The sequence below is a fragment of the Homalodisca vitripennis genome, chromosome X, assembly GCF_021130785.1.
Source record: "Homalodisca vitripennis isolate AUS2020 chromosome X, UT_GWSS_2.1, whole genome shotgun sequence".
Lineage (NCBI taxonomy): Eukaryota > Metazoa > Arthropoda > Insecta > Hemiptera > Cicadellidae > Homalodisca > Homalodisca vitripennis.
The window spans coordinates 136,402,009-136,416,273 of NC_060215.1; the positions used below are offsets into that span (position 1 = coordinate 136,402,009).

A 14,265-nucleotide genomic window follows, 5' to 3' on the forward strand; every position below is an offset into this window, starting at 1 on the left:
AAAAGTTGTGATTTGCTTTAATATTAACAAAATAGTACCTGTAAACAATTGTTGAAGTTAAATTACAAAAAAAAACCAGTATAGTAAGAAAATATTTACAAGATACCAACTGTTTCACAGTTTCTTTTACAATGCCAAAGGAACTTTTTTTCAACACAATCCGTCAATGTATAAGCGAGCACAACCAACTTAAAGGTATGCTTGCACAAGCCGGAAGCAACAAACATACAAAACGGCTAATACCTGTCAATTGACAACCATAATACCTAAGTTCTAAGGGTGGAAAATGCCTTGGCCTTTTTGTCACCGACCACCCATTAAAACATAGCCTTATATGTACATTATCCTCAAAAAGAGTGAGTTTCACCCCGAAAATGGGTTACATTTTTAAATATATTAAAATGATGTTTTTCACATTTTTCCCACTTGATAACAGAAAAACTGACAATGGATAGCCATAAAACTTATTTTGGATCACCAAGATAAAAGTATTTTTCTGTTATTGTTTTATTAATCACATCTGATAAGGTTGCAGTCCATTTGGCTAATAATTGTCAAATAAACCATTTCAGAGTCCCCAGTTATATAAAAACTTGTAGGCAAAGTTTTATAATAAAATATAAGTACAATCTTATGACCATATGTTGAACGCAAGAGAGAGATGTTATGTACCTCTGGTGTCAGCATTGCAGTTGTGCAGCTGAGGCAGCATGTCCATGACGATGACAAGCAAAGGGAGGTAGAGGGTTGCCACTCTGGCTTTGCACTCCGGTTCAGCAAATCTTGCGTCCGAGTCATGACAAGTCATCAAATTGCGTACTGTGTTCACCGCCTTTATGTGTAGACTGGGGTTCCTGTAAAAAATGTGTACACTCAAGTGATACACACGTACTCTAGCAATACTGATTATGTGGTAGTAGATGTTGCTTCCTAGATTACTCAACTGACATTTCACTGAGAACTGAGAGAGCTGATTATGCAATTATACAATTTTTATCTATAGCTGCATTGTTGTAATCTTATAGGTGTTTTAAAAACTGAACAATTATGTGCCACTGAAATCTCACCACAGATAAGGTTGAGTGACTAATCAGAATCTATTTCTTCCTAATCTGACTTTCTTCCTGATGTATTAGAGACAGAATTCGATCAGCCTACAGGCATGTGATATGGTAAACAGGAAACTTATGGAAGACTATAGAGATAGACTATCCTGCACTGGTCCTGAATACAGAGTAACAGACACGATACAGAACCAAAGCACCACTACCAATTAAACAATAAAGCTCCACTACTAACACCATCTAGAAAAGATCCCCCTCTCCATGGTTGTGTAACTGATAGTGTTGTTTGCTGTTCTCTCTTGTTAAGAATATAACATGAAATCAGACACTTAATGTTATAACACAACCATTTTGCATCACCTGTGAGACCTCTGCACCAGTAACATATTAAGAGGGTCTCTCTGAAAGTTTTCAGATACCAGCAGACAGTGAACACTGCAATAATCTTATCATTCTTATCTGATTGTCTAAGCACCTTATCAGTGCCTGACAGCAACTTGGGTTCACCAGTGTACTTGTGTCGTCCATTCAGAAAGATCAATTTTATGAAGTCATGGAGTTATCGAGAGAGTATTTTCGGGCTATGATTTAAAATTGGCTTGTCTGAACAGGATTGTGAACGTCTCAAAACTGCCTTTGGTTCTAAAACACCATCCCATTCTACTGTGTTTAGGTGGTATTTAGAATTTCAAAGGGACCCTAATTTCTCTCAAGATGATTAATGGTCAGGAAGGCCTCATTCCGCTGTCACTCAAGAAAATATTGATCAGGTGCGCGTTATGATCCAAGAGGACAGACACAGCACTTATCAAATGAACAAAGCTTTCCTAGGGATTAGATCTGCAGCAGTGCGAATAATATTGAATTATTCTTTTAAAAAAAAGGAAAAAGATTTTCTGTAAGGAAACCTCACAATTTGTCAGATGAACAAAAAGCTGAGCGTGTGAGAATCAGCCAACAGACCCTCCAACTGTTTAATAATGGTAATCATTTGATTATTTACAAAACTGTCACTGGTGATGAGACGTACACACCATTTCATGACGATTTAACTCCAGGAGAGAGTAGAGTATTGGTATTTGAAGACAAGCCATCCATCCCCCACAAAGGTCAAAAAACAGTGATCAGTAAAGAGAGTAATGTAAGCAACTTAATAATGATCAGTAAGGAGTATGCAACTGCTGAAGGGCTATTAAGATGGAGGTAAAAATGAGTGTCACAGCAAGTTGGTACAACTGAACAATGCTTGCCAGAAATTCTTCAGGACTTGAACATGAAAGGTTTAATTTTGTGCCGTGACAATGCCTCTGCTCACACTGCTGAAAAAACTTTGGGAGTTTTTGGCCAAAAATGTACCAAAACGATGGAGCACCTTACTTATTCACCCAATCTTTTTAAGTGTGACTTCTGGTTATTCTTCAATTTGAAGAAACATTTGTGCAGTCATTGCCTTACTTTGGGAGCCGAAACGGATGATGATATTCGTCCGTAATATTTTGTCTCCATTCCAAAAATTGAGTGACTGAGTGGTTCCAACAAATAGAAAATGTGACTTCAAAACTGAATTGATGCTGGAAAGGATTACTTTGATCATACCTAATGTTTGGTAAAATAGCAAAAACACTTTTTATATATGATCCTCTTGTTTGATTTCCCTTTGAGAAAAATATAGTGTGTTATGAAATACTTAGTGTATTTTGTAATTAAAAATAATAAAATAACTAAATGGCACTGGAAGTTGATATAAAGTTGTCATGAACAAGCTGTAACATATATTATGATGAACTTATAACAATAAGTGGTGGAACTTACTGCATATCCAGTACAACAGCCAGGTCTGTGAGCACCAGGCCAGTGAGGTAGTGCTGCTGCTTGTACTCGTAGGAGAGCTCAGCAAAACAGGTTTTGTCACGCGCCTGGCTAGTAGACGATGCCTGTGACGGTGTGGGAGAGGCTGGTGCAGAACTCCACATCAAAGGTGTTCCAAACGGAAGATTTAAAGCAACAAAGTGCTCGTGTGAGCATAGGATTCGAACAAAGTCCAACTGTAACATAAAAATTTCTTAAATTTTCATTTTACAAGTAACTACTTTATATGCGTGTTTTATATATATATATATATATATATATATATATATGATACCACTAACTGAACTAATTGCAATAGTTGTTCCTTGATTCAATTCAACTTATGCATTTTCTACACTTTATATAAAATATATCTATGAAACAAAACATATAAATAATATAATTTAACCCTTCACACGCCACTAATAAATCTATTAACTTTCCTGTAACGACAAGACAAGTAAAAATATTTCTTTCTTTAAGTTCAAAGCTAATTTTTACTTTAACTAAAAGTAAAAGCAAAAAAAGAATAAAACAGGGGATTTTACTTAAAATTAGTGTATTTATTGATAAATATAAAAAATAACTATTTACAAAAACTGTTTATTTCAAATAAATTTCAATTTCATTGTAACATGAAATTAAACTGAAAAGATATGTAATTAAACTTATCCCAGATTCAATAAAACAAGATAAATATTTCAAACTAATCACAATACTACCACATGATGAAGAATAATAACAAGATACGTAGTAGATGTGTACTTTTGACAACCGAGAAAGCAGTAATAAACGCCAAGGATATGTTTGGTTATGGCTCTGTAGGAGACGCAGAATTGACGAGCAGGTGGTCAGAGTTAGACAAAGGGCACTCCCCTCTCCTTGCCGCAGAGTGAAGATCGTTTATAAATACTTCCTTGGCAACCGTGATAAGCACGGAGCGTGCACTGGGGATTTTGAAGGCCCTTTTTTAACTAAAAAACTCTCCAAGAGACATAATCTATAATCGGATATAACTGTATTTGGTATTTTGGTCATAGTCTACCATTCTAATATATCCAACTACAGCGTGGGAAGGGTTAAGACAACAGAGCTTTTTCTTGTGTATAAGTAGTAATATAAATAAAACATCTTTCAGAAAATTGTACATGAACTGACTACAAAACAAGTCGTCTGATAATTCTTCAAAACATTACAATTTGTATGAAATGAATAAACTTCCTTGAAAATCAATGAACACTTGAGGTGGAACAGTAAGATTTTAATAATATGCAATATTCAGTTTTTTGTTGCTGAAAAACCAATCTTAGGATACTCGAATCCGACCTACCTCCTCCTTCATCATAATTGTATATAATATACTGCTGGTATCCTGACAAATTAATGAATTTCACAGCATATCCTAGTCCTACCTCAACAAACAGTAAACTGTGGTGATTTCCACATTACTTTATAAATTTACCAATGTTTAGCACTACCATAGAATCGCTAAATTCAGGGACTAATGAATAAATAGTTCATTAATAATAGCTATAAAAAGCAAAATAAACAATGAACTAATCGTACATCTTACTCCAATGGCAAATCAATGGGATTTACTTAAATTAAATTGTACGAGCAAAATAGTACAAGATTGAAGTTTAAGTATTTACATGTGTTCACAATAAAAGGTCCAGAGATAGACTTTACCAGTTTGGTATTCTTAATTTTTGTAGCAGAAGACCAAATTGTGTAAAACTTCAAAGTTAAAACATTTACTTAAAAAAGGATCGACAGATAAAAAAAAGCTTGAAAGAGGTTATACTTTTACATATTTGCTGTTTCACTTTAATTGATAAGTTAAAAAACTAAATACAAAGAACAGTATTAGATAAATTCTACATAAAACAAAATACCTTGAGACTGTAGAGGGTGGCTCCATCTGGCAGTGAAGATATTTTGGCAGACATCTGCTTGCAATACGCTTTGATGAGTAGGAACACGTATCCCCGATCCAGAATGGACAGAAGGTCGTACAGGAAGAAAGCTAGGCTTGCATTCATGCTGTGGATCAACTGGAAAAAAATTATGAAATTGAATTAGAGTCAGAGAATTTGAAAAGGACAATTTCACTAAATATTATACACTTAAATGAACTATTGAACACAGACTTATACAATCAGCTTTTCTAGACTCAATTTTATTTTGTAGATAAATGTTCAAAATAAAAAATATCACATATTAACTGATTGCATCCCTAATATGCCTTTTCCTGTCTGAGTATTGTGATATTATGTTTTATATTTTTATGTTGTAAACTCTGTTTCTGTTCACTATATTTTAATAATGCTGTTATTATTTGTTAATAATAGTTCTGTTATTACTGTACTATGATATTTAATTAATATATTTACTTATTTCATTTTAAATGCTATTGGATGTTAAAGGGCCAATTATTATATTTATATTGTTACTAGCAGTTACAGACTGCTTCGCACACAATTTTGTACGCTTTGCACATGTACGAGCACTTCTGGTTCAAGTGAATTATAATTTCCAACGCCAATGTTGAGTTTGCCTTGTTGCCAGGATCAAGAAACCTGTCAAAAAGTGTATATATTTATGGCCATTGTAATTTACTCCGGTCTTATTATATTCTGTTCCATAGATTATTTAGCCTTGTTTCCTGATAAAGAAAATATAGATATGCAGATCTGAGAAGCCTATTTCTGTCAAAAGATGACTAAAATTGGTTTTTATAACAGTCTAAATTCACAGTAAAAGTTAGCTAGTAACTTTGTCTGTTATATCTGCATTACAGTACTGACCAGACACTGCTCAAATGTACAGTTAAAAGAATATTTGTACTACAATTTTTAATTTTCTTATCTAGATATTTTCTTACTCTGTGCTCAACAGTAAATAGAAAATTCTCACATTTTTGTTGATACATAATAATTGCATCCTACTGTGAATGTTTATCGAATTTGTCATAAAAATAATCTAAATAATACCTAATAAATCTCATGGATTCCAAGCTGAAGTAACATTTTGCACATCAACAAGTAAGCAGATTGTCTCTAAAGCTAGGGAGCTTGGATCATGTTACGTGTTCAAATGACAAAGACTCTTGCATAGTCCAGAACAGGTCTTTTTTTATGCAGTGTTTGAAATTAAACATTTGTTTGGTTAAACAATTTTAAAATACTGAAAAATCTTGATTAGAGGTTGTAATTTCTGATATTCTAGATTAAAACTCAAAATTTGAAACTCACAGTTCAGACAGAAGATATTTTCCAATAAGGTGTTTGGTAAATGTAAGGTAAATGTAATGTTTGGAAGAGTTGAAGTCCATTAGACAACAAAATTTCTTGAAGTATTGCTGTTAAGCCATTCAGATTCACTTTTATGCTTAATCACAACAAACCTGGATCCAATACTCTGATTTACTCACTTTCCTAAAGATGCATAACTTGCTTTTCATTAATAATACTGCACGATCTTATAAGTTGACTATACCATCAGTTTAAAACCCATGACCCATGACAACCGTACCTTGGGATCTTTGTTGTAAGAAGCGATGATCTCTGATATGAAAGTAGTGACTAGTGTAGAGACATCATCTGTGAACTGCTCGGAGAACCGCAGTTTACGTGGCACTTCCAGGCTCTGAGTGGCCACCATATGTTCAATCATACTCTTGATCATTAGGTCAAAGAAAAACCTACAACAGCGTATACATCACTACTATCATTGCTACCTTGTAAGGAAAATAATTGGCTAACCAGTTTAATACAAGGGGGAGGTGAGTCAGATAAAATAAGGTGCTTATTCGCTTGTACAAATCATGAACATTAAAGATTTCACTTACTTAAATGTAATTTTTTTGTTTTTTTTGTGACATTGCATGATGGAACATTTCCGTAACAATAACGTTACACATTTTAATCATACTCCTTTTTAATTTTAAAGAAAATATCAAGAATCTATTTAGTTATAGTCATCTTTATAGCAAATAATCAATTGTTACTATAAAATAATGTTAGAGAAACGAAAATTTACTAAAACAATTAACAAGTACAACAAACTAAAACTATAAATGTACACAATCAAAACAGACTCAAACAAACTGCTACAATCATTAAAACTCTTCTAAATTTACATGTATCAGTCAAGGATATTAAGGTTTATATATACAATTACTTTGTGACATCAGTTTCTTGAGCACCAGCTGTGGTTCATTGTTCGTTATCAGTGTTGATCAACAACAAGCCGTCGTCTTTTCCCCATTAACCCTTTCCACTCGTATGTCGGACGCCATCCGACATTGCAGCTTTGACGTCAGCTTTACTTTATTTTTAGCCGGCCTACGATATTTCCGATTGGTGCTGCGATCGCACGGCATTCTCAAGAACTAATAAATTACAGCTGAACTACGATTGGTCGGCTGCTGATTTATTTTGCTTTGTCATTGTAGTCACGTTTCCTAACCAATTTTCAGACGCGTTCGCATTAGTGACTCGATATGTCGTTACCAAGTACATCTTTTCTTTCTGATTCAGAAGTTATTGCTGAATTACTTAATTAAGGCAAGGATAATCAAATAAACATACAAAAGCCAACAGTTATCTGTCAGTATAACAAATATATGGGTGGCTTGGACCAAGCAGACCACTATATTGCTTCCTACAAATTTTCCCGTAAATCTCTGAAGTAGTGGAGAAAGCTATTTTTCTGGATGTTGGAAGTGGGAATAGTAAATAGCTTTCTCTTGTTCAACACGAATAAACAAAACCATGGAGAAAAAACAATTCAACACAGGAATTTCAGAGAAATCCTTATCACTGAACTTGTAGGCCATGTCCGTAACCCTATGAGTTTGAAGCGGGGTCGTCCTTGATCAGTAGAAAAAGAAGAAAGGCTAAACAAACAACCTCACTTTCTTGCAGCTCATCCAACAAAAAAAAACTAAAGACTGTGCTGTTTGTAGCAATAGAAAGGTGCCAGGAGGAAGAAAGGAAACACTTTACTATTGTAAAACCTGTTCAAAAAATCCTGGTCTTCATCCTGCAGTGTTTTGAACGATATCATACCATGCTAAAATATAAAACTTATTAGTGTAAGTATCAAATTTTATATCTCTATAATATAAATTAGAAATAAAATAAAATTATTATACAATATAATAATGTATATACTTTATTGACTTCCAGTTTGCTAAAAATGGGTTTTTACTGAAAATATGCTAAAATAAATACGAGCTGAGGGGGCAGACTAGTGAAAAAAATCCGAGTGGAAAGGGTTAAGCTATTTATATAAGTAGTCCCAGATGTGTTTCATCAACAAACTAACAAAAATAACAGGAAAACTTACACTTTCTACTAACTTTGAGACAAAACAAAAATATATAATATATTTTGCAATTACCATGAATTGGCCATCGAGAGTTCCCGGGCTAGTCCACTGGCGACCACCCACTGCAGTGCCACCTCCTCGTGTACAAGCTTACAGCAATTCATCTTGTAGATCACATTCTCCTGACACACCCCTACACACGTTCACATTAGAATAATCACTTTATTACAGTATAGTACCATATATTACAATATTCAAAGGCAACAAATTACTTTTTGTTATATCATATAAGGGAAACATACTTTTTTCCACAGATAAAATGTTTTAACCTAACTGATGTATTATTTCTATTTCTTTCATTCAACATTGGGTTCTTGCAGAGATATTGAACTTTTTGGCTTTTCTTATCAAAAAAACTAAATGTTGGTGATACATTCAAGTAATATAAAAGAAAAAATAACAAAGGATCAAGTAAATCTTGAAAAATTAAAATTAAATCGATTGAATTAAGGAAAATTTCTCTTGTTCTTAAAGTTATAAAAACATAGGTTGAAATAAAAACCCATTTGAATTATCTAAAACTACCTCATATGAAGACTGCAAACCCTGATATTTTAAATCATTATTATTCATTTCTCCCCTACTTTAGGCATGGAGAAGAAATTAAAATAAATGAAACACCTTAGGATACTGACCTACTATACCACACATCCAAACCTTGGTCAAAATTAAGTCAATCAGTTTATCCGTGGAAATTTGATCTCAATCAATTTGGAGATGATTGAATACACCTATGGGCAGGCATGTTCATGCACACATACACATGAATAGACAATTTTACAAAACTCACTTTTTTGGATCCATGGGAGCTCAAATAGTATTTCCTCTAAAAACAAAGAAAACGTTTGTTGAACAATTACAACTCTTTCTTCTGTATGGGACAGAGAAAAATGAGTTCCAACTCCTGAATTCTATAAAACTCTGTCTGGATTTTGTGAATTTGTAAAACATTTTATTACTCAAATGAGGTGCAAAATTGGAAACATTTTAACATAGGGGTGACACATTCCTAATTTAATTAAATTTAAGAGTGTGAGAAGGAGTGAACTGACCTGTCTTCATGCTGGATGTGCGATCGAGACCTCTTGAGTAAGAGTTGACCTCTGAATCTTCAGGGGCAATGTTATGTAGGGAACTGGGTTGCTGTTGCTTCTATAACATATACACAATGGCACTGTAAAATCAGGATGTCTAAAGGACTTGGGCTTAATATTACCTGACTTCAGGTGTAACATTTTAAGATACATATAAAAATATAAATAAAGATATAACAAATAAAAAACATAGTTACCACTTATATTTCAGCACTTTTCGCATTTAGGTATAATCTTAAAATTCTGTTGACTATGTACGTAACCAATCACAGCAGTTTTTGGTATAAAAAGGTGTGACCCCACTCCATTGATTCTCTTTTATTTTGACATTGACATAAGAAATAAAACCAGTCACTAGTGACTAAGTGGTTAAGAAATTAATCACCTTCTTTACAAAACCAGATAAGAAATGGAGCTGGTCTCATTCGCTTTGTTTTGAGATAACCATTCACCTATATCCGTCAGGCACAAAATTAACGATATCAAAGTTTCTCAGTTTCATACAGTAGTTCTTGATATCTGATGAAAATGTCTTAAAAGATCTGTGATTGTGTATTTTCAATTTTCCCTTAACTAATGAATGATTTTATTGATGAGGTCATTGGTAACCACATGCGATTCCACAGGCCACTTCACTTTTCACGTGAACATAAGTTTATTCTTCACGAAAAAATGGCACCATTTTTAACTGCAGCATCACCCATAATATATTCTTCATAAACAAAATACCTATAAATCAATAACACGTTATGGGTTACATGATCTAATCGGTAAGGCATGATGAATTTCCACCGGTTGCTTTTTCTTTACCAAAAGAAATCTAATGACACTATGTACTTCACAGTCAGCGGGGGAGTTGATTGTAGTGGCCACTTTAAACATTAATTTAGAGTACATAGAATGGCGTAGCGATCTTAACCGTGACACTGCCAGGTGCATACTGAAAGTAATTGTGATTGATATAAAAGATGCTTGGATAATTCCGTTGACACAATACAATGCACTTTGATTTTTTATGAATAATTTGAATTATGTAATTATTTTAATTTTTTGTACCCAGGAAATAATATAACCATATAGAATAATCCAAAAACTTATGTGCCTGTAAAAATGAAATGTAAAATACCTAAAAGAAAATACTAAATTGTTCTATACTAAACAACTCATTATTTAGCATTTACCAACAAGGATCATAAACAAAATAAATTTGATCCTTAACATGAACATGACCAGTGGCAGTATTATGTAGAAATTTTAACACCTGGTTTTTACAAAGCACACATTGTTTTAGACACCAGAGTTTTTTTTATGTGGAAGCTCTATATTCATGTTTTAATTTAGTATGTATGTGTGGAGTTGGAACATTGGGAAAGAATCAAAAGTATTGATGTATAAATCTTATTTCAAACCAATTTTATTATATGAAGCAGAGACGTGGACGTGGACTAAAAATGATTTAAGCAGATTGCAAGCTGCAGAAATGAGATTTTTAAGAGGGATAGAGAAGACTGCAAGAAGAGATAGAATAAGGAACGAAATAACCAGAGAAAGATTGAAGGTAGTTTCACTGCAAGAGACAATGGAAGGAAGAAGAATACAGTGGATGGGGCATGTGAAAAGGATGGGAGATAATAGAATGCCTAGAATAGCACTGGAGAAGGAGGAAGGAGGAAGAAGACCAAGAGGAAGACCGAGAGGAAGATGGGAGGACCAAGTGTGGAGAGACATAGAGAGAAGGAGACTACAGAAAATACAGGTGGAGGAAGAGGAGACCTGGAATGATAGACAAAAGTGGAGGAGGCTGTGTACGACGACCCGTGATAACGGAAACGTCTGATGATGATGATGATGATGATGATGAATTTAGTATGTACAAACCCTAAACCAGGTCACAGCCTGAGATATAATACATTTACAGACTTATCTAAGAGAACAAATGCTACATCTACTTGTATACAATTTATGACGTGTTACCTGGCATAAGGGAACTGGTTGAGTTGAATCTTAGTCTCTGGGTGGGGCAAGGCGCACTGGTAAGCAACATAGGCAGTTAAGAGAGGGTGTCGCCCCATTGCGTCCTGGCTTACTTCTTGAAGGGCCTGTAACAAGCCACACTGAAATTAACAGGACAAGATTAAAATGTTAAGGCACTGTTAATAGACAAAGGTTTGCCTACAATGAACACTACACCTTTACTGCAGACTAGAAGTGAAATTAACAGGGTGGCACTCATAGCCTAGTGCTGTATTCCAATTGTTAGCATATGTTCTGCTTTTGAACAAAATCAAACATCCCTTCAGATGACTGGTTCAGGCAGAAATAAAGATCAACATAATTCAATACTAACATAGTGGTGCTTGAGGTGAAGTGAGTTCTCTATTCTGTAAGCATTATTGTCATCTAGTAGTAATTTTAAATTAACAGAAATTCTTTGTAACATGTAAAATCATACTGATTTTCCAGTTTTTCATTCATCTTGAATATCTATAAGTATAACTGGGCTCCAAATAGTAGTAATGTATAGTAGTAATTGTAGTAATATGTATCAGTTTACATATTACTACAACTGTGCAAGAAAGTGCGTGTAAAGTTTCTATGGACTTACAGTGATGTTTTTCACAATGTTGGTGATAGCTTCGAAAACCGTCTGACTGATGTTAAGAGTGAGACTGTCGAGAGTGATAGGCTTGACCAGGAGTGCCACCAACTTGTCCAGGATCAGCGGCAAAAACTTGGTCAGGGGCTCTGTCTTGGCATGGCTCAGGTTTATGATACTGTAACACAATTAAATTCAGAAACATCCTACACTATTGACAGTGAGACTGTCCAAAGTGATATGCTTGACCAGGAGAGCAGCCAAAACTTGGTCAGGGGCTCTTTCTTGGCATGGCTCAGGTTTATGATCTACTGTAACACAATTAAATTCAGAAACATTATACACTATTGACAGTGAGACTGTCCAAAGTGATATGCTTGACCAGGAGAGCAGCCAAAACTTGGTCAGGGGCTCTGTCTTGGCATGGCTCAGGTTTATGATACTGTAACACAATTAAATTCAGAAACATTATACACTATTGACAGTGAGACTGTCCAAAGTGATATGCTTGACCAGGAGAGCAGCCAAAACTTGGTCAGGGGCTCTGTCTTGGCATGGCTCAGGTTTATGATACTGTAACACAATTAAATTCAGAAACATTCTACACTATTGACAGTGAGACTGTCCAAAGTGATATGCTTGACCAGGGGAGCAGCCAAAACTTGGTCAGGGACTCTGTCTTGGCATGGATCAAGTTTATTTTGAATATTGAAACTGTAATGTTGCGAAAACCAAAGACATACGCTTGACATTGATCAGCAACAATGAACTATTTTAGTCTTGTTTACCTTTTTTAGGGCTTTTGAGTCTGTAAATCTTACTTTACTGATTGCAAAATTGAAACATGTGGAGATTTTCTGCTGCAAGGTTGTTACATGTTGATGACATGGTTGATGACATTGATTCTGATTGGAAACCTGTTACCAAAACATAGATGTAAATAAATATAAATAACAGCTACTGGTGGTATATTGGCGATAAGTACAGTTCTGACACATCAGGTGCCAGTGACACCTATGATTTTTGTCTGTTTTTAAGATGAAAAATGGCTAGGTTTACTGCAGTTTTCAGATAATGACAAATTAAAGGAGAGTATCAATAAATGGCTTAGACCACAGCCAGTGAAATTATACACCAAAGTCACTAAGAACATTGTTCATCAATATGACATGTGTCTTCGTGTTGGAAGCTATTGTACTATAATGACAATAAAAAATAATGGAAACATTTACCTTAAACTGTTTACATTATAACACCAAACTTCTAATGATTAGATTTAGGACTACTGCACACACCCAACAATGATGCAGCGTGCCATTTAAAGCTGTACAGAAAATAGAACTTAGACAAGTATTAAAACCTGTAATTAAAAAAAATTAAGTCCTTAGTAATTTTCAGATTCAGAAACTTACCTTATTTTAAGCTCTCCTTCGACACTAGTCTCTTGCATCCTCTGTGGGATACGCCCTTGCTCCAAGGTGGCACACAAGTTCAAGAAGTGATCTAAATAAATGTCCTGCAAAAATATTGCATGATTACAATTTATACATAACATAGATATGGTGGGAAGGGTTGATTCAATGTGAACATTTGGTTTAGCTCCAGTTCATTATCCTCTTAGTACAATGTCTGTAGGGAGTTCATTTTGAGCTTCTTCATCACTTACTTTCTTTGGACCTCTTCGGACGAACATGGTTCTAGATTCTAGGAGTAAAGTCTGTGACAATGTCAGAGCCTGAGTATCAATTAAACACAGGTTGACACCTCTTGTACAGACCATGTCATGCTACACACTCTCTTATCAGAGTTGAACAGATGTTATTGGCCAAGTGTCATACAAAACCACAGCCAGTGTGCCACATTCAGCATCATGTTATTTGACAAGGTAGGAGTACATGACACCATGTATCACGTAACAAGCATTACTGAGGTTGTATACTCATTTCATTCTCTATATGTCCTGCGGACAGATACAAAGATGGAAAATCATGAAGAAATCTTTACATCCCCTCCGACAAGAAGAAAGAAACTGTGTCAACCTACTAAGTCATAGCCTTCAATGATGCTTAGCCAGGTTCTGTGGTTGGACATGCACCACCACAAAAGACATTCTTGTGTATGTATAAATGAAGTTTCATGCAAAATTAAAGTCAACAGATGAAATGAATTCCCATTTTTTCATTAAATTAGGTTCCATATCAGTGTTTAAATAATACAAGTTCCAATAAGCTAAGGATAGTACTACAATGCAAGAGTGCACAGAAATAAA

At 34.6% G+C, this 14,265-nt stretch overlaps 1 protein-coding gene across 1 annotated transcript in view; it reads right to left on the reverse strand.

Annotated features, from left to right (window-relative positions):
* LOC124369633 (dedicator of cytokinesis protein 7) overlaps positions 1 to 14,265 on the reverse strand; it is a 74,903-nt gene that overhangs the window by 34,084 nt on the left and 26,554 nt on the right. Inside the window, 10 exon segments of the mRNA XM_046827685.1 lie at positions 673 to 854; positions 2,877 to 3,109; positions 4,808 to 4,966; positions 6,447 to 6,615; positions 8,319 to 8,439; positions 9,097 to 9,130; positions 9,368 to 9,458; positions 11,375 to 11,499; positions 12,006 to 12,174; positions 13,409 to 13,512. Coding sequence (XP_046683641.1) covers positions 673 to 854; positions 2,877 to 3,109; positions 4,808 to 4,966; positions 6,447 to 6,615; positions 8,319 to 8,439; positions 9,097 to 9,130; positions 9,368 to 9,458; positions 11,375 to 11,499; positions 12,006 to 12,174; positions 13,409 to 13,512 — 1,387 coding nt within the window.